At 40.5% G+C, this 20785-nt stretch overlaps 3 protein-coding genes and 1 long non-coding RNA gene across 4 annotated transcripts; 3 read left to right on the top strand and 1 right to left on the bottom strand.

The window, feature by feature from the left end:
- Positions 1–2710: 2710 nt before the first annotated feature.
- On the bottom strand, positions 2711–4497 carry LOC135642571 (uncharacterized). The gene is made up of 3 exons (XR_010498003.1): positions 3480–4497; positions 3199–3356; positions 2711–3120 (listed from the first exon to the last, which is right to left on the bottom strand). It is a non-coding gene; the product is annotated as an uncharacterized LOC135642571 (long non-coding RNA).
- A 922-nt stretch (positions 4498–5419) lies between these two features.
- Positions 5420–7397, top strand: LOC135643619 (basic leucine zipper 43-like). The gene has a single exon (XM_065160795.1). The coding sequence runs from the start codon at positions 5937–5939 to the stop codon at positions 6555–6557; it is 621 nt and encodes a 206-aa protein (XP_065016867.1). The 5' UTR covers positions 5420–5936; the 3' UTR covers positions 6558–7397.
- A 6589-nt stretch (positions 7398–13986) lies between these two features.
- LOC103992946 (protein trichome birefringence-like 19) lies at positions 13987–16768 on the top strand. Its single transcript, XM_018829388.2, has 2 exons — positions 13987–14941; positions 15821–16768. Exons 1-2 carry the CDS (start codon positions 14507–14509, stop codon positions 16571–16573), a joined length of 1188 nt encoding a protein of 395 aa, XP_018684933.2. The 5' UTR covers positions 13987–14506; the 3' UTR covers positions 16574–16768.
- Positions 16769–17474: 706 nt separating this feature from the next.
- LOC135642233 (protein trichome birefringence-like 19) lies at positions 17475–19588 on the top strand. The gene is made up of 2 exons (XM_065158202.1): positions 17475–18149; positions 18419–19588. Exons 1-2 carry the CDS (start codon positions 17619–17621, stop codon positions 19178–19180), a joined length of 1293 nt encoding a protein of 430 aa, XP_065014274.1. The 5' UTR covers positions 17475–17618; the 3' UTR covers positions 19181–19588.
- Positions 19589–20785: the final 1197 nt, after the last annotated feature.

Below are 20785 nucleotides of genomic sequence, written 5' to 3'. Positions count from 1 at the left end.
TTATGAATTGAATATTTTAAAAGAGACATCAAATGATTTTGTAGAGGAAAGAAGAGGTTTGATGAATCCACAAACTTCTACTAATAAAAGAAAGGAGATGTACGTTTGCTAAACTTGTATGGTTAGCCACCTATGCGTGTGTGATGTTGATGCCTCTATTGTGTTGTCTTGATGTATCATCGGATTTCTGACCCATATCTCATGTTATGATGAAGAAGACAAGTATAAGAAAAGAAGAAGAAGAAGAAGAACATGATGATGATGAATTCGAAGAATAAGACGAAGGAGGAGGAGTAGATGAAGTGTCTCCCATCACATAGTAACATTTAAGGTATTTATTTATGTCTCAAATTAGGGAGAATTTTGTTAGACGAGAAAGACTCGTTTAAATGGAGTTGGCACAAACTCCATACTGAAAGCTGAAGCTTCTTATGATCAACAAGGTAAGGAGAATTAGAAGTGTTATCACTGTAAAATTGTTGCAATTAGGGAGGGACTCTTCAAGAGAGGAATTCAAGCTATTATTTCACTCATTTGATGGATATTTTTAATCGGAACTATATATATTTTCTTGAAAAAAAATTATTATAATCAATTTACTCCTCTTCTAATAATTTTTATGTTAATTATGTTTTCGCAGAGGAAAACATGACCGCAAATAGGTTGAAATTTTTTGGGAGTTTAAATAGGATGATGATGATGATGATGATGATATTTTGCCATCGATTTTTTACCTCCGATTATTATAAAAACAACGTTTCGATTTGAAATATATATATATATATATCTCATTTTTTTCTAGAAAAAAAACTTAAACTCTTAGTTTAAAAGCTTACGACATAAGGTTTTGAATCATGTTAAGTATATCTGATACATCATCATCAAACTAATATTTTTTTGGATTACGATCCTTCTTAATAGGCTCGGGTCGGGCCGATACGGCTTTCTTCGTAAGCCGGAGAGATCATTTGGGCCGAGCTTGGGTTGGATCTCTAAGAATGCTATGAAGATGGAAAGTTCAACTTGCTTGCTACTCCGAAAAGAATGCTTAGCCTTATCCATTAATTACAGCTCCTCCTGAACTGAACTGTTGTGTGTAATAGCTACCTGCAGATTAAGAAGAGAGGGAACTCAGCACATTGTTCTTGTTTTTGGTGCAGTGTGTAAAGGAAGGTCCTCCTGATCGATTCTTGCACTAACTTTTTTGGATGAACACACACCATGACAAGTCACTTGAATTGTTTGTAGAGGTTGTTTGTGTCCAAGGATTTGACTTGTGTGATGTGATGTGATGTGATCGATGGAGGAATCCCTCCTGTATTAGTCTGGGAAAAGAGAAGGAAAGCATGAGAAGGAAGCAAACTCCCTCACACTCCCTACTCACCTTTTGCTTGGAGGTAGCAAGTGATGGTTTCCAAGCTAAAAAATCCTGCAAACTCCTTTTGCCACTTGTAGTTTTACAGCCAACACATGGACATGGAGGTGTGTTAGGCAGATCCATCTGCAAATCCAACTCTCAACATGTTCTTGGAATCTCTTTCTGTGGCTTCAAGAAGCCCTTTTTCCTCCCCCCCCATCAACCTCATCATCTTTATGGCCATACCGAGCTTTACTTTGGTGACAGCTCCTCATCGTGCCTCTGGGAAGAAGAGGAAGTAGAAGAAGAAGAAGAAGAAGAAGAAGAGGCGTCTCGGACTCGAAGCTGCATACATCATCACCAACGTGACACCACGACCGGTGACAGTGACGACGACGATGGCTTGTCATTTGTTTAAGAAGGCTAATGAAGCTTTGTCATCCACAATCTCAGTGCATCAAACAACACCTCTTTTTTGTTGTTTCTGCATGCGTTCTTCCACCCACCGAGCAAGCTTTGCATTGGACTAACACCTCCTCTTCTTCCACTACCAGAAGCCAAGAGAAGATCGAAGATCGATCAAAGAGATCCATGGAAGTGGTGGAATGGTGGGTGTGGAACAACAGGACTTCATTATTGGGGGTAGGCAAGTGAGCTTATCCTTAGCGAGCCAATCCTATTGGACCAAACACACAGCACATCAACATAAAAGTGTTGTTTGGTAGTGGGAATGTGTGGGCACAACAATGTCATTCTCGTGATGCAATTTATGTCACAGAACGATCAACGAAGAAAAGCAAAAACATGTATCTGTACAGTGAGAGAAAGCTGGATCGAATTGATAGTGCATCATAAAGGTCTATGCAGAGTGCAAGGGTACTAAAGGACAAGGCAAGTCGCTGTATCGATGCATTTGGTGTAGATGGAGTGAGGAGGGCCTTCTCTTTCCTTGGCCAATAGAATAATACCTGAGATGACCAGTTGATTGAAGCTTTTGCTCATTCATTTAGAGCAGTCAAAGCTGTTCTGTTGATCATCTTCATAAATTCCAAGCACTGTATACAGCAGCAGAAGCAATTCATTCAAGTTTACAAGTCTCAACCCACAATTAGGATCAGTGCAGAGAGCAAATTGTTTTGATCCGATCATAAACCCCCAACACCAAAAGGTTCAACATCTACAGTGGTTGTAGAGAGAGAGAGAGAGAGATTTAAGAAGCTTGCAGGACTTGGAAATTGCAGCCTATTATTAGGGGGATGAGAATAAAGTAAGTGATCAAGTATTTATCAGCATAAAGTTGGAGTGTGTTTCCCCACATTCTTCTCAAAAAGAAAAAGGAATTGCATCACAAAGTATACCAAAGTTTTGCTTTACTGGAAATCGATATATTGGCTGAGACAAAAAAGAAGAAGAAGGCTACTTGATTTCAATCTGTTTGCACAAAGGATTTGGTCTTTTAGGCCTAATTCTACCATATGGTGCTTGAGCCTATTCAACACAGACAGAAGAGAGTGCAGAGATGGGGTAGCAGATGTCAACTCCTGGTCTACTCCGTACTCAAAAAATTCCATGACAGATTGGTGGAAGACCCAATCATCGTTCCTGCTGCTGCTGCTGCTGCATCTTTGCTGAAGAAATAATGCATCAACTTTCTTCCCACCCTTTTCAGCATCCTTTCATGTGTCCTTTGAACACGTAGTTGATGAAGCATCAATAAGCAGGTTTGATCCAAGTTTGATGAAGCATCCTCACCATTTCAAGACCTGAGTGCAGCCGAAGAACAAGCATGTTTGAGCCAGGAATTAGTTCCAACTTATGTCGACTGGTGCAAGAATTCCTACCTGCAACTGTTTCAAATGTTCATGGATTGCAGAAATGTATCAGTTTACTTGAAATCTGATCGATATAAGCTCGTTCGGACGTCAGATTTGTGAGAGTTTAATTTGAAACTCATTCAACCTTGACTATTGATATCAGATCACTTTTTCTGCTCATCAGCCTGTCAAAACAGCATGTTAATTAGCACAGCAAAAGATAATTTTTTTGGTATGAAAACAGGTGATGACAAGTATTAGTTGTTAATAGAAAAGCCAATGAGCCAATGATATCTGTAGCTGTTTACCTGAGACTCGAATTCTGATGGCAAGATGGAAACAAGCACAGCTTATATCATTCACCTTCAGAATGCTAATGATGGATGTTGAGCTACTGCCCTGGACAACCTTGTAGGTTCCATCTGGTCTTTCAAGAACAAGAGAAGAGGATAGTGAGGTGTGTCAGTGCCTTTGGGAAGACAGGAAATGGAGTCAAAAAGAGTCTTCAAGATGCTGGTGTCCAAGAACAAGACAAAACCTCCTCCCTACTGTTTCCTGTGTTGGGATGAACACTCTGGTTTACTAACATTCCTGTCATCCAGACAAACAAAGATACAGCCGAAAAGAACATCCTGTACACATATCTTTGTAGGCATATTTGGATCAATCTTATGGTTATAACATCAGAGTGAGCAAGCAGCCTGATACTGAAGCCAAACAGGAAAGAAAGAAGGCTAAGAACTACTAAATTCTGGTGAAGTAGATTTGTTTATTGGAAAAGGTTGTGATGGAAAACTGCAAGTGCAACATTTGTACATCACATTTCAAGAATGGAAGCAAAATGACATTAGCTTTTTGCTGTGAGTGGTAAATCATAGCAAAGCCAAGAACAATGCTGCTACTTTTCTTTCTGAAAACTACTGTCCTTTGCTGGAGATGATTAGGAAGGCAATTAGAAGAAATCTGCATAGTACTCGAGTGTCAGAAGACCTTTCCAGCTGAGAATAGGTCTCTTGACATTTGCATCAAAGTGATCAACCAAAAAGACAAGTAATTAGTTACCTGAAAACTTCGGTTCATCGATCGTCGACTTTACACAGCATTAACCAGCCTCGAAAGCTCATAATTCAGATATAATTTGCCATGTCTTAAACATGTAGGGTCTCAAATAAAAATCTCCACCAGGTATTATGAACTGGTAATCTCATGTAGAATTGGAAAACCAGCAAAGTGGAAATCAGACAAATATATTATCACACTACTCAAACCACACATCATTTTCATGCTAGCAATAATCTACTTATTCAGAAAAGAAAGTGCTAGATGCCAAAAGAGGTCTGCCATTGTCAACTGAGATCCATTACACTCGATAACAATAAAGTGAACAGGGATACAATTTAAAGCTCCTTTTTCTTGTTCTTTTCTAATTGGAAAATTATCTTTTCGGCAAATTCATAAGGTAATTAAATACCATTTTTTTTTGTAGCAATTATTAAGCCCACTGGAGTGACCTCTTAATGTATAATTGAGCCAAAGGAAAAGAACACACAAAGCACCCCTTTTTTTTTTGGCACCAGTAGGAGCAACTACATCAAACATCAAGATATGACAAGAGAGAAAACATAAGATGTATGCAACAGGGTCAAATATTATAATCCAAAAGGATTCACTCTTATCCATCACCATAAATATCAAGAACAACCACCAAAGCATAAAGATTGTGCATCAGATTCAGAGTGGCTACAATGACTTGTGAGCAAACCTAAGTCAACAAACTCAATTTAATAAGAATGCACTAGATATGAATGTTGATATCAATGTGGTGAAGTGGAGTCTACATTTTATAAAACTAATAAACATGTACCAAATCTAGAAGGAAAAGATAAAAGCATTTCAGATTATGTCAGCAGAGTGCAGGTCCAAACCATCTAGAATGTCATGGTTGAGAGATTAAAAATGATCCTGGAATGAAGAATAAACTGAATAGATATATAATATGATCAAATACTTTTTTCTTTTTAGCTGGGACTGGAATGAGCTCTAATCAATTTGATTCCACAGCTCCTCAATTATCCATCCAATCGCCATCCAAAGTGGTCCATTTCAGTGGATCCCATGGCAATTGATATGCTATATCTTCACTTTACAGAAAGTGACTTCAATTGCGTGACACAAGCTGAATCAAGCCATGCTAAACAATAATCTAATCTAACATACCTCTCACCAATTACATCCTCTTCCTTCTCTCGCTCCAAAACATTCCCCTTGATCAACAGTGACACTGCATGAAAGCCAAGTTTGTCTTTATGTTTTAGCCCATGATTCTGTCATCCATCATCCACAGTCGTGCCCTTTCTCTTCTCCTTTTCTTGAAGATGCATCCAAAGCTATGCCCGCATTATAGTGGCACCAACATCCTGGCCCTCTTTCATTTCAAAAGAGGGCAAATGCTTGTCACTGCTAATGAACCAGCTTCTACTTTAATGGGGGCAACAAGGTTTTTGGTGTCGAGGGTTCCGTCATCTGCACGCCATCGTCTGATAGCGATGGAGGAATTGTAATGGATGGATGCATGCATGCATGCATTGCTCGGCATCCATCAAGCAGGATGAGATGCTGCTTGAACCGGACAAAGTGGTACTGCCGAGTCTTGGCACTCTATAAATTCACATCAATACCTTCCATGCTTCCTTCCCCTTCAGTAGAACATCCCACTGTGACCGAGATCTTTCTTGGATCTTCCATTCTCTGGAAAATTTGTGACCATGTATCCAGGTGAGATTGCCAGCATTAGATACCTTTCACCTTCGTGTATGCCTTCTTGCCAGTCTCAGTACCACATGGCTGAGAACAGCATCCCCTCCTCCTTCCACCTGAGCGATCTCTTTGGATGTTGCTCCCCGAACCAAGCTCAGAGCTCGCCTTTGATGCATGAAGTCGGCCTTCCGAACAACGGCATCCCCTCCTTCCACCTGAGCGATCTCTTTGGATGTTGTTCCCCGAACCAAGCTCAGAGCTCGCCGTTGATGCATGAAGTCGGCCTTCCAAACAACAGCGTGGTCGAGGCGGAAGAGCAGCGACTGTGCTGGGCCGAGGAGCGGAGGAAGAGGAGGATGATATCCAACAGAGAGTCCGCGCGGCGATCGCGCATGCGCAAGCTGAAGCAACTCAGCGAGCTGCGGTCGCAGGTTGCCCATCTCCGGTCTGCAAACGGCCGGCTCCTCGATGATCTCAACCGTGCCATGAGAGAGCGCGATCAGGTCCTCCGTGAGAATGCCCAGCTCAGAGACGAAGAAACAGAGCTCCAGAAGAAGCTGGAGAAGCTGCCACCTGAACATAGTTGTGCTCCACAAAATCCAGAAGAACTCGGCTCGGATTACAGTTGAATCCTCCTTTTTGTGTTCTTCCCTTTGGAACTCTCTCATCTCTCTCAGCGTGATTAAGCGGGTAGGCTGCATGCACAAGTTTACCATGCAAATAATTAATGCTCTTGCATCACGAATTTAGTTGATACGGATGGAGGAGTTGTCCTGTTATGATATCAGTAATCATTTCAAGAACATTAACCATGGCTACTAAGAAGAAGACCACCGAGTCGAAGAGGCAAAACAGCAACACCCAACTGCTTATTGGATAGCAGTCAGATGTTACTGCTTGAAACATTCGATTCGGTGGAAGAGAACAGAAAAAGGGTTGTAGGCCACAGTGGCTGCACATATCATATTTGCCATGCAACAGGAATCTCTTGCAGGTGGTGGCAATTATTGGTGGTGAGCTTTCAAGAAAACCCTAATGTTTCAGATGTCTTTGCGCCAGAAGATTGAAAGACTTGTCTCTAGCAATCCGGACAAGGATTTACTTTCATGGCTGACATGCCTTGAATTGTATACGGCTCTCCCATTCCATGTCCATGAAATCCTGTTTTCATGTGCCTGTTTAAAGACATTATAGGGATAAGAAATTAGTTCAGTTCAAGGCAAACTATGCATCAGAAGCACCAAAAACCACAGCAAGATTCACTTGAATTCAAATGTTGTCATAGTCGATGTTTGACATTTCAGGACTTGGCTCTCTCAGAACTTGAGGCATCTGGTAAATTCTACCTGGAGCTGCTTATCTTCCAAAAAACATAGCCCTCTCCTCACAGAACTTGTGGATTTCAAACTTTCTTTACACTGTTTGGAGAACCTTCAACTGAAGTTAGATACTGAATTATTTCTAGTGCACTGAATGTTCAGAGAGAGTGACCTGCACAAATCCACCACAGAAAATGACTGACTGCTCTCTTTACACTGCCACCACCATCATTTCCAAGACTGTTGCTACTCAAGTTTTAGTGGCCTCTTGTGTGTTTCCATCAATGTCTTAGTCTTGGCTCATTCAAAGTATTTTGGGGTACAAACATTCCTCATGATTTTGCATAATACTAAGCACATGAGGTTCCTATCTTCTCCAGGAAATGTTACATTATAGCTGCTTTCATGGTTCCAAACTTTCTGATATTTCAGGCTTAAGATAGAGTTCACTTCTGGTGAAGCATCTCTGTCTTTTCAGAAAACTAACACATCAAATTGTTCTTTATGTCTGTTCCTGGATGAGGCTTAGAAACAGAGAATTCAGGTTTAACAGTACATGAAAATGCTAGTTTCTCCATCAAACAAGAAAGCTCAAACTTTCAGGTTTGGTCCTTGGAACACAAGCAAGCTGGTTAAGTCCATTGGCAACCTTTTCTAAGCTAGCCTTCAAATAACTTTAGCATGCATGTATGCCTCTAAAAAGAGGGTATCTTGAGGTCCCAAATAAGGTGGGTCATCAAAGCATCAGTCAGTTCATGCCATCTAGCTAAGACTGATGTGTCTCATCATGCATCATTTTGTTACATGCAATTTGACAGAATAGGTAAAGCTTACAATAATACTTCAGACATGCATGTATAAGTAGTGCACAACCAAATAGCTTTAGGCTGACCAAAGAAAGGAAGCAGCTTGGCAGAAGGATAAATGAACAAATGGATGCCACTAAAGCCTTATTTTATTGTAAATGCTTATATGCATGCGTACAAGATTTCTAGAGACTGAAGTGCACCATCCTCTCTTGATATGTAATCCATCGAGTTAACATAGAGCCAATCAACTGTTGTCATACTTTTCCTTCATCATGACCAATGCAATATATTTGGTACAAAACTCGCATCCTTTGTATTCCAACAAATCAACATAGAGCCAATGAACTGCAGTGCTTCAAACTCACACACACTTGCGTGTGTAATAAATGAGTGTCTGGTTGAAACAGTTGTGTAATAAGCTACTACTAATATCAAATATCATGTCAAAAAAATAAAGAAAGAATGCATATATCAAATACCAGTTTGCTTCCGTCTTGAGTAATTTCCAACACCAATCCTTTAAAACAAATCATGCATGTCAAAAGAATAACAAGCTACTCACCACTGTTTGAACACAATAGGCAATCTTAATAAAAGTAGCAGCCTACAAGAAAACCTAAAAAATAAGCTACGCTTAATAGGAACGTGGCATGATAAATTTAGAGATACCAAAACATCATATACAACGATCCCATCTCACTCAAATGGTATGGATTCTCTGGTGAACATGAAAACTTAATAGCAAGCTTGGCGCAAGATTCTTGCAGCCAATAACAATACATGATTCCAAAACAAACAGACGATACACACTAAGTACCAACCACAATATAACTTCTTTATTTCGATAAGAACCAAGTCAAACACAATAGTACTGGTACATGACCAAGTTTAAAACTCGCAAAGGGATGAAATAGGCATCACACAGATCGATACTAGTTCTGGCAGGAAATGAGATGATTATAGTACTAATATACGTGATAGAAACTATTATTACTCCTCTTCTACCTCTGACTCAGCATTCGACCATCTTTGTACCACTCCACTATGTAATCTTCTTCCAAACCATCTTCATCGTAAAGAGATTTAGCTACCAAAGCAACTTCCTCAGTGCATCCCTACTAAATTCCCACAGAATGTTCCAATAGCACACAGTAGACGCATCTGTGATTCCTTATCATGCACTATGGCCAGAAGGTAGTTCTTTCTTCTTCTTGACAACCCATTTTGCAACCTATTTTACCCACACCCAAAAACAGGGCCTGAAAAAGTGCATTCGTTTTCTCCTGATAAGACTCAGTCAGAGAGCCCAGAAAGGAGCCAAGCTCACTAGGTTTGAATCCCTTCTTCAGTGTACCTTTGATCTCTACAATCATCTGCTCAATAGTGCTAGGTGTCTCCTTTGCTTCAGTTCCTGCTTTTGCAGCTCCCACTTTCCACTCTTGATTTTGCTTTCTTCTCTTCCTTCTCAGGCACATTACCAGCAGAATGTGCACATTATCAAAAAGCATGTGCAGTCACAGGATTACCAGATCCATAACACCGTACATACTCTTTGATAAAGTTCTCTAGTAGTCCAGCTAATTTGGCAGTGTCATGAGCTCCGTTAACAAGCTAAGTACCAGTCTTTTCATCGAACTTGGATTGAGCACCAAGCTCACAGCCAACATACTTGGTAGTGTAAGAAGCTAGTCGGTACAAGGTATTTGCAATGCCCACCATGTTCACAATGTTTGTCTTGATGCCATTCCCACAACCTTCTATTTTAGTTATCATCTTGGGCACATTATACTGATAGAAGGCATCATCGATGTTTGAAGCGCCAATGTTCTGCAATGCCATCTTTGCACGAGGAAACACAAGTAGATAGACACTAACAATAATGTCAGACAATGGAACTGGACACAAAATATTTTTCCCTCAATGCAGGACTGGTCAGCCACTAGTATTATTTATGGAACTCTGTTCTATTGGCTTCTTGTAAAAGCACATATATTAACGAGCATGGTATATATAACAAGCCAATAGAAGAGAGTTCCACAATTAATACTGATTAAATGAATGGTGTTTATGGTCCTTGTTTCCCAATCCATTAAAGAGGAAAAGATCAAAATCACAACACTTAATTTTCACATGCAAAACATTGCATACTATGCAGATAATTAAGGTAAGATACTACATAGATAATTAGAAAGAAGGAAGCAAGGAAATTGATACAATCATAAAAAGAAGAAGTTGTGAACAATTTACAGGGACATTCAACGATAGATATTGATAGCATGCATCAACAAATTATCCAGTCGAGTTCCAAAAAATATTGACTTAAACCAGCTTTCCATGGCCTACTAATAATTGATACTTGTATCCTAACACTACTATCAAGAATTTTCTAGATTTTGGTCTCCATGCATTAGGTACTGTTGCTGCTCTTCCAATTTCCTGGTTACCATATCTGCCAAACAATAGTTTATATGTATTATAATGCATCATCCAGGTACCTTTAACATTCTTTTTATAAATAAAAGATCATGTGGAACTCAATCTTGGCAAGATACTTGTCTATACCACTATTGCCCTAGGTATAAGGCTTCATGTGCTTGTTACTCCATGGTATTTAATCACATTTCTAGGTGTATAATACCAAAGTAAGTTCAACCTGAGGCACAACATCAATATCTTGAGACATGTTATTCCACACAAAGAGGTCCATAGAGGTAGCTACCATACCATTCATCATTATCCGAGAAACATAAAGCCTAAAACTCACTTGTAAAGAGCTTAACCACATAGTCCAAAAGCAATAAAGTTGAAGGCCGAATAAAAATTCTGCAATTTGTAGAGTTGTAAAATGAACTAACCTCCTAGGCCTAGATTCAACAACTTCACCTGATTGTATGAGAACTGCAAGTTCTTCAAGGATCTAAGAATTCCACTTTTACATAAATCTACAGTTTCACCTGATTGTACGCACATGACTCTCATCTATATGACACATTATAAAAACTCAGCTACATGATTCTTGATGATGCAAGCAATAGCTCTTGATGATGTATCACCACATATCTCACCAGATGACCAGCAATCCCAACTTTTATCATACAGACTGTGACATATAAATAGCTTAATATTTAATTACGCATAGTTGAAGTGCATGCAATATAATTAAGTCATATTCATATCTTAAACAGTTCTTAAAGTTAAGAACCATGCCCTAGAATTAATCTACCTCAAACCTTAAGTTCAATCATACCTTAAACATGTCCAGAACTTATAACTAAACAAGAAAAACAAGAATTTCTCAACAATCAGATAACAGAGGTGGCCTACTTTGGCCATACATCATCCACTGACACATAGAAAAAATGCTCCAAGCGTCAATCGACGATAATTAGATGTAAAATCTCCCAAATCTATCGTCTAAAAAAGCCCATTCAGCTGGAACCACAAGAATCAGATCAAGAATTCATCGAAGGCAACGAACGTCCCAAAGAACCCTACTAACTCATTAATGGAAGGCGATCAAACAACAGCAAGAAATATGACTGGATCAAGATCTTTCAAGGAAACGGCAAGAACAAACACCATCATGAACAAGCATAAAATCCGGCAAGCAAGAAGAACAATCAATTGAAAACGGGTCTGATCAATGGCAAAGAAGACAGAAAGGGCGTCGATCGCCTGACCTAATTCGCCACCGTAGCTTTACCGAGGACACGAGGGCAGAGAAGAGGTTGACATAGACAGAGGCCACCTTAGGTTTCCGCTACCGCATTTTGGCTGTGTGTATTCACGCTACCTTCTAGAGGAATAAATTCTTTTATCATCATTAAAATTGATTTTATTATTATTATTATTATTATTATTATTATTATTATATATATATATATATATATATATATATATTTGTTAGAATAATGAGAAATTATATAAATTTTTTAAAGGGATTAGGATATCAGATAAAATGATCTTTTATCTTCTTATTTTTTATATTATCGTTATCTAATTATTAACTTTCTTATTATTATGACTATTTGACGAGTGAAAGTTTACGTCTTGAATGGATATAAGTTTATTCAAATTATATATGTGGATTATATTTTTTATTTTAACATTAATAAAAAAAATAATGTTACGTTTATCATATTACTCACAAAAAAGGTCAATAGGTTTTTTCTACTATTAATACTAGTTGGTCTTGAAGCTTTTTCTTTTGTGAAGGTTAGGTTATTAGATTTTTGATGTCTTTAGTGTTAAAATAGATCATTTTAATATGGATTTTGTGAATGAATCTTCTTGGGTTTGAAGTTTGATTGTTGATCATAAGTGAGACCTTTGTAAATTGAATGAGTTGTTTGGACATTTGATTATTGATTTTATTTCTAAAATTAATTATCAGATTTATAATAATAATAATAATAATAATAATAATAATAATAATAATAATAATAATAATAATAATGAATGGAACCATCAACTATAGTTGCCTATGCCTTACTTGTCTCTCAATATGCATTTGACCAATCAGCATCTGTTGATTGGTCTCATTTATGAAAGGAATAACATGTGTGATTTATTTTTGTTATAAATTGCTTCATTCTAGAATGTCTATTTCTCACTGTATTGCTACATTTGGTCTTGTAGAGGCTAAGCTTTTATATGTTGTGTGGTGCTCAAATGGATGGATTGTCTCATATTTTCTTTGATTGTTCATTTAGTCAATCAATTTTTGAGATTTTTCAACATAAATGAGAAATAACGTTTAGATTTCTTGGTCAGTGCAGGAATAAATTATCTCGGGTAAATAAACTAATTTTTCTTATATACTATTATAGCGTATGATTTATGACTAATTCGGAAGATCCGTCGTTTTATTTGGTTATAAAAATTAATTAGAGGAGTGTCTACACGATATATCTAACAATTTTGAAGTATAACTGATGTACTAAAGTAATGTCGTGTCTCACAAATATTTTTATCAATATTCTCATTCTAATAAATTATCATTTTTCTTAAGTATCATATATTATCATCGTATTAATATTTTATGTGTAAAATTTATTAGATGATGTCTTTGAAACCTCAATAGGAGAGTTGATGGAACCTCTTTTTGGGTTCTCAAGCAATAAGATAATAAGTAGATTTCATATACAATGAATTAAAATATTTTTCTTTATACCATGTTCATATAACTCTCTCTCTCTCTCTTTCTCTCTTTCTATATATATATATAGCCCTCTTGGAAGTATTTTGATGCTATAAAATTACTCACAAAGAAGAAAAAATAGTTAAATAGTTATGCTCATCAAATGAAAGAAACCATTAAAACAATGTTATAATTAAGAGGTGTTAAAAGTTTGAATTCCAAATTAATGATATGACATTTAAAATGAAAAGAGAAATCTCATGGATAATAAGAAAAAAATAAGCCAAAAAGTTGACAGAAAATTAACCTCAAAATGATGCCTCTTTTTCTACAAGCGCAAATCATCTGTGTTTGCAAAGGAGTCTCTTCTTCACATTACCATATGACACACCACAAATAAGCAAAGAACATTTTGATCTCAGCTTGTTCTTGGCATGGAATGCAGATAGCATAGAAAATGGCAATCAGCATAAATACTTGCAGGCGTCTGACAACCCTCTACCATAAAATAAACAAATCAGAGTCATTAGAAGATGTGAGCTTTACAGCTAAACAAGGAGGAAAGAAAAAGGTTAATTGAATATAAATGTGGTGTTGTCTTACTATTGTCCAAATTAAGTATTATTTTGGATAATATTCTTTAGCATCCACGCAACGTTGTGGACGTTGTACAGTTGCATATCTACTCGTTTCATAAAATGAATGCTGCATGTTAGGTATTGTTTATGCCTCAATGTATCCATTACAGCTCAAGATGTTGATATGTGTGGCTTTGTTTACTCTCTCTCTCTCTCTCTCTCTCTCTCTCTCTCTCTCTCTGTCTCTCCATTTAAGAATCACGTCAATGTTCTGTGCTCAACAGAGCTGAAGGAAAGAGCATGTGAAGGGTGTCATGAGGCAAAAGACAACCCATCCATCACATGAACAAGGCTGTGCAGCTATCAGATCAGACTAAATCTGGCCAACCACGACAGGGATTTTGCTCGACATGGTCGGATCTACGAGTGGATTACACGTTTATGGGGGAGGGATGATCGAATTCTTAATCTCCATCGTCTGGAGTGTAATTTACGGCAGCAATGGATGGGAGAGAGCCATCTTTGTTGTGGAGGTGCTGAGCGCATCATTCGCTGCATGGCCCGCATGGAACAAAAAGAAAGAGAAGACGCTCTCGCTCACGTCCAACCACTCGATATTATCAAGCGCTGCTTCAACCACCACTACTTACTTCCTCTTTGTAGAGCGAGGAGAAGGTCGGCAAGCAGTCACCATCCCGTCACAGATCCTTCTCCCTCCTCCGTCGGAGAACCATGAAGCCTTCTTACGCCGTTAAGCCGCCGCTTCGGAGGCAGCAGAATAGCCACGGCGTCGGCAAGGTGGTGCTGCTGTCCGCGGTTGTCCTCGTGCTGCTGGTCAAGATCTTTCTTCTCCCCTACACGCGGCGGTACCCTCCCCTCGGCTTGCCGGAGAACTGCGATCTGTCCAAGGGCGAATGGGTTCGGGACCCCGACGCCCCCTACTACACCAACAAGACTTGCTTCACCATTCAGGAGCACCAGAACTGCATGAAGTACGGCCGGCCGGATCTGGACTTCCTCAAGTGGCGGTGGCAACCGGAGGGCTGCGACCTCCCTCGCTTCGACGCCGCCTGGTTCCTCCACCTCGTCACGGGCAAGTCCATGGCCTTCGTCGGCGACTCCTTGGCCAGGAACCAGATGCAGTCACTGATGTGCCTCTTGTCCGGCGTAAGCCCTCTCTCTCTCTCTCTCTCTCCATGACTCGATCTCCAATTCTTTTCCTGCTCTCTGGAGGCAGAAGCCACCGGAATTCAGCTCACGAGATGCCATCTGCCGTTGGCGTTGAAATCTAATCTCGATAGGAATTCCAAATCAAGAATTTGATCTGCTCTTGGAAATCAAATTGCGAATCGGATTCCGCTCCTGGATCAACACACCAGATCTAGATGCTCCTAAATATTTAATGAACAGTGAGTAGGCAACAAAGCTAATCCAGTCTTTTGTTTGCTTCTTTCCTAGTGATTTCCTTTCGTCGCAATGAGTGAGGAGGTGGGAAAGGTAGGTTAAAAAGGAAGGGGGAAAAGAGTGGAGGAGCAAAACACACACCACATCAATTAATGGAAGCGAGAGAGGACAAACAAGATAGCATTTGGTTGGCCCAGGCGATGCCCCTAACAAGAGCCAGCCAACCGGCAGGATCTAATGGTAAGATCTCGTGGCCCGAGACGAACCAGAGAGAACAGTCTAAGTCAAGTCTGTAGATTTCACCTCGAAAGGGCAATGGGAATCGCCTCTGTAACCTTTAGGACTCATCGTGTTTCGATCTTTACATTGCTGTCGCTCTCTCATCGCCGACTCGCCCACGTGGTTGTCATCACTCCAAAAGCTGGCAGGTCTCAGAGTTCTCATTCACTCTTTGCTAGCCTCCGTTTTTGACATTGTCAGATGCTACATCCAACCTGTAACTCGGCACCTTTGACGTCAGATTCATGTCCACGACGGTGTTCTCCCGAGTCTTTTGCAGGAGATCATCGATATCTGGCTTGATGTTTCTCGATTTGATCTCCGGTTGAGAAGATTAGTAACGCTGGAATCGATCGTGTGCAGGTGGAGCGACCACAGGACATGTCGGACAGTAAAGATGACAACTTCAAGCGCATGTTCTATCCCACCTACCGCTTCACCATCTCCATCTTCTGGTCCCCGTTCCTGGTGAAGGCGCAGCTGGCGGACACAGACGGGCCGAACCACACTGGCCTCTGGAACCTCTACCTGGACGAGGTCGACGAGAAATGGGCGTCGCAGCTCCACAAGTTCGACTACGTGATCATCTCCGACGGCAACTGGTTCACCCGGCCCTCCCTCTTCTACGAGCAGAAGAAGCTGGTCGGCTGCCACTACTGCCTGATCGAGAACGTCACCGACCTGACGCTGCACTACTCGCACCGGATGGCCTTCCGGACGGCCCTCCGCGCCATCAACGGCCTCGCCGGCTTCAAGGGGAAGGTGTTGGTGCGGTCCATATCGCCGTCGCACTTCGAGAACGGGGAGTGGAACAAGGGCGGCAACTGCAAGCGGAAGCGGCCGTACCGGAGCAACGAGACGACGATGGAGTCTCTGGACCGGGAGTTCTACGAGCAGCAGCTGGAGGAGTTCAGGCAGGCGGAGCGGCAGCCGGGGGTGAGGATGCGGCTGCTGGACACGACGCAGGCCATGCTGCTGAGGCCGGACGGCCACCCGAGCAGGTACGGCCACTCCATCCATGAGAGCGTCGCCATGTACAACGACTGCGTGCACTGGTGCTTGCCCGGGCCCATCGACATGTGGAACCAGCTCTTGTTTCTGATGCTGGGGGAGTGAAGCAACAGGAAGACCAGTGTTTGTGTGGGCTTGGGGCTGAGAAGAAAATTTTCCCCCGAGATCCACGTTACAGGATCATCAAATCAATCTAATAGAGTGGATTATATCATTCATGGAGGGGATGAATAATTGTATGTCTATGGATTCTGTTGAACGATCTGATGAGTTCTTGAAGCTTTTCTTCCATCCCTATCATTTCTGCAGCTTCGGACATGTTCTTATACCATCCTCCGACGGACGCATCTGAATAGAAGGAATGCAGCGGAGACAAGTGAATCTAATGGGTTCAATTTACATTGGAAATAATTGGTGGGATGCCATTGTTTGACTAAAACATGAACATGCGATGAAAGAAATCGTATTTGATGCAGAGGACTGAGTGTGCGTTTGGTGTTTGCGTTAATGCCGCCGAGCTTCCTCACGTCGTGTGCACGCCCATGGCGCAATGGTCCCTCCTTCGTTGGTAGAGCCAAGAGCTTGCTTCTATTGCCTCTTCCATCACTTCTCCGCCATGGATTCGTGGTGGAGTTCATGATGTATTGGTGGGATGCCACCATTGTTGCAGCTGTTCTGGCTCATCGACCAGCATCATAAACCATACTCGGTCGCCAAGGTCATGATCACAGGCCAACTCAGTACATAGATTAACTGTTAGTGACATGTCTTATTCTGGTTGCTTAGGTGCTCTCTTAATTATTTATTATGTGATTTTTATTTTTATTTTATATATAAACAACACTTTTTTAATTTATATATAATAATCCTGAAAATAGAAAAAGAAAGTTTAGCTTCTTTTTTTTTTTCTTTGTGGATTCACAATATGTTGATTATCATTTTCAAAAATATAAAACTTTTATTTTTAATTTATGATACTTAATTTCAATAAAAATATTAATTTTTATTTCTGAAGCCCAACATGCGGAACGTGGGCAGCAAAAGACATGGCAACCACCCAATATTTATCGAACAGAGATGAAGTCACGCCACCATTGCTTTTTATAGAGTCATGGCTTCTTCTTCCTTCACCATCGTCTGACCTCTTCCAATGAAGCCTCATGCCTACAGGCTTCGGATTTGGGGCTACCATCATGCACACGGCAATCCCAGGACACTTCTCTTCTCCATCCTCCTCGTCTTGTTGGTGCTTGCCATCATCTCCTGTTGCAACCAGCCTCCCCTACCCTCGTACAACGATGAACGTTCTTCTTCTTCTTCCGCCTCCTCTTTGTCTTCCTCGTCGCCTTCTCCTCCTCCGCCGCCGCCGCCGCCGCCTCGATATCCTTCCATCAGATTGCCCCGGGAGTGCGACATCTCCCAGGGCGAGTGGGTTCGGGATCCAGACGCGCCGTACTACACGAACCTGACGTGCTTCACGATCCAGGAGCACCAGAATTGCATGAAGTACGGGAGGCCAGACATGGACTTCCTGAAATGGAGGTGGAGGCCGGCGGCCTGCGAGCTGCCGCGCTTCGACGCCTCTTGGTTCCTCGAGCTTGTGAGAGGGAAGTCCCTGGCGTTCGTGGGCGACTCCTTGGCCAGAAACCACATGCAGTCCTTGATGTGCCTCTTGTCGAAGGTAAAGGCGCCATCAAACCAAAGCATTACCCGTTCATACCTCCTCCAAAGCCAGATCTTAACCTTATCAACCATCTTAAACGTTCAATGAAATGAATAAACATGACAGAACACAACACATCCGGCCTTCACGTTGGAGCGCGAGCTGTGAATATAAATTGACGTGCCCACATGGGATCCATATCTGTACTCGTAGAATCTTATAATCTTGTCATTCATTATGGATCTTCTAAGTTTGACCACTCTCTCTCTGTCTGTTGTGCCGATCAGGTGGAGTATCCAAAGGACATCTCCAACACCACGGATGAGAACTTCAAGCGCATGTTCTACACCGCCCACAACTTCACCATCTCAACCTTCTGGTCGCCGTTCCTGGTGAAAGCTCAGGAAGCAGACACAGACGGCCCCAACCATACTGGCCTGTGGAACCTCTACCTCGACGAGGTCGACGACAACTGGGCGTCCCGAATCCACGAGTTCGACTACGTGATCATATCCGATGGCAACTGGTTCACTCGGCCAGCCATGTTCTACGAGAAGGGAGTGATCGTCGGCTGCCACTTCTGCCTGGTTGACAACGTCACCGACCTGACGCTGCGGTACTCCCACAGGATGGCCTTCCGGACCGCTCTCCGCGCCATCACCGAGCTCGATGGCTTCGGGGGGAAGGTCTTCCTGAGAACGGTCTCGCCGTCGCACTTCGAGAACGGGGAGTGGAACAAGGGAGGGAATTGCGTGAGGACGAGGCCGTTCCGGGGCAACGAGACGAGGCTGGAGGGATTGGATCTCGAGTTCTACGAGGCACAAGTGGAGGAGTTCAGGGAAGCCGAGAGGGTGGGGAGGGCAAAGGGAGTGGAGTTGAAGATGTTGGACACCACGGGAGCTATGCTGCTGAGGCCCGATGGGCATCCGAGTAGATATGGCCATTGGGCGCATGAGAACGTCACCCTGTACAACGACTGCGTGCACTGGTGCTTGCCTGGCCCCATTGATATGTGGAACACCCTTCTGTTTCTGATGTTAGGTGAGTAAAAGCTGCAGAGATCTGCTTCCTGAAACCTTCATGCAGACTCAACAAGCAGATGGGAGTTTTGGCTGAGCTCCACGGAACACAACCCCAATCTCCAGCTGAAGTACCACAAGATTGGAAGAGATGAAAAGAATACAATCTGTATGTTTCTTTTAGCCAGAGTTATTCCAGTCATTTCTTCTGACCCTTTTTGCTACTTTTTGGAGGTGATCACAAGAACTTTTCTTCACTCAATTGTGAAGAGAGATATCCAATAACTGGAAACCCATGAAAAAGATCTGTGACTGGTTGTCATCTTATTGTAATATAATATGAGTGCACAAAGTCATATGAAGAAATGAGATGATGTTTTGTTTTGAGGTGAAGACAAGAAAACCATGGCATTGTTGAGGGAAACAGCTATCCACTTAGACTTTCGACACATAGATTTCAATCATTTTCAGCTTCACCACCTTCCCAATAAATGAAGCCACTTTGCATGTGTAAATTCTTGTGGTGTGACAAAGGAAAAGACACTTGGATCATCTTTCTATATGTTAGAATTTAATGTCATTACATCATAATCAAATGCTCTTGCATTGTTTGTCTCCATAAGGCATATACAACTCATCTCATAGCAGTATCAATTCATTAAAGAAAATGGACATATATATAAGAGGTTATCCTTTGGAAAGTTACTTTATAACATGAGACGTAGACATACAACTCTTCTAAGATTATTTATTGGATCCCTAAAAAAATAATAAATATAATTTTATAATATATATATATATTAGCTTGATATAAAAAATAAAAAATATTTCACACATATTACATAATATTCATCCTATTTAAATATATTTAAAAAACTTTAATCGATATCAATTATTGTATATTTAAAATTTTTATTTTTTGTTTCATGATTAATTAAACTATCAGATAAATCATATCTAGAACCCCACGATGCACGATGAATGATCTTTGTATAGGTCGATGCTCAATTAAGCTTCGAAGATTTTCTCTAACTTCACTTAAATTTTTTTACATAGATTTGAACCAAATTGGGTTAATCCAAATATTATCGATATCACCCACATTAATATTCTCTCAAGATTATTCGAGGTTTTTATAAAGATAATTTAAAGTATTATATTATTGATGGTGATTGAAGCACTATAGTGAATCTCATTTTTATTTGTTTATAATGAATAAAGTGATAAAATCAAGATTCAAGTCTGATTTATTAAAATTTTTATCAATTAAACTAGTAAACACATAAAAAAATAATAATTTTGAGAGTAAAATTAAATATAAATTTCAAAAAAAAGAAAATAATAAAATAAAAGAAGCATTAAAAAATATCTTGTTGACAGAAAGAAGAGAATAAAGTGCAAGAAACCAAAGAAAAAACAAATCAAATATTATATATATATATATATATCATAAAATATACACAATAATGTAGTATTTATAGCGAAAATAATATTTTTATTCAACCTCGTGTTCAATTAGTTGACTCACTGGTGTCACCAAGTCTCTTTGATGTCCCTATATCTGATATAATTCCCATAATAATATATGAAGACACGGACCAATATGACACGATGTTTCTTTTCCTTCCCATTCTC

Source organism: Musa acuminata, chromosome BXJ3-7, assembly GCF_036884655.1.
Source record: "Musa acuminata AAA Group cultivar baxijiao chromosome BXJ3-7, Cavendish_Baxijiao_AAA, whole genome shotgun sequence".
NCBI lineage: Eukaryota > Viridiplantae > Streptophyta > Magnoliopsida > Zingiberales > Musaceae > Musa > Musa acuminata.
This window is presented reverse-complemented; position numbering and strand designations above follow the sequence as displayed.

Excerpts from the sequence above, each read along its gene's own strand:
- LOC135643619 (XM_065160795.1), top strand. The coding sequence starts at position 5,937 with ATGTATCCAGGTGAGATTGCCAGCATTAGATACCTTTCACCTTCGTGT.
- LOC103992946 (XM_018829388.2), top strand. The coding sequence starts at position 14,507 with ATGAAGCCTTCTTACGCCGTTAAGCCGCCGCTTCGGAGGCAGCAGAAT. Across the intron at positions 14,942-15,820 it reads TGATGTGCCTCTTGTCCGGC|GTGGAGCGACCACAGGACAT; the intron begins GTAAGCCCTCTC and ends GATCGTGTGCAG.
- LOC135642233 (XM_065158202.1), top strand. The coding sequence starts at position 17,619 with ATGAAGCCTCATGCCTACAGGCTTCGGATTTGGGGCTACCATCATGCA. Across the intron at positions 18,150-18,418 it reads TGATGTGCCTCTTGTCGAAG|GTGGAGTATCCAAAGGACAT; the intron begins GTAAAGGCGCCA and ends TGTGCCGATCAG.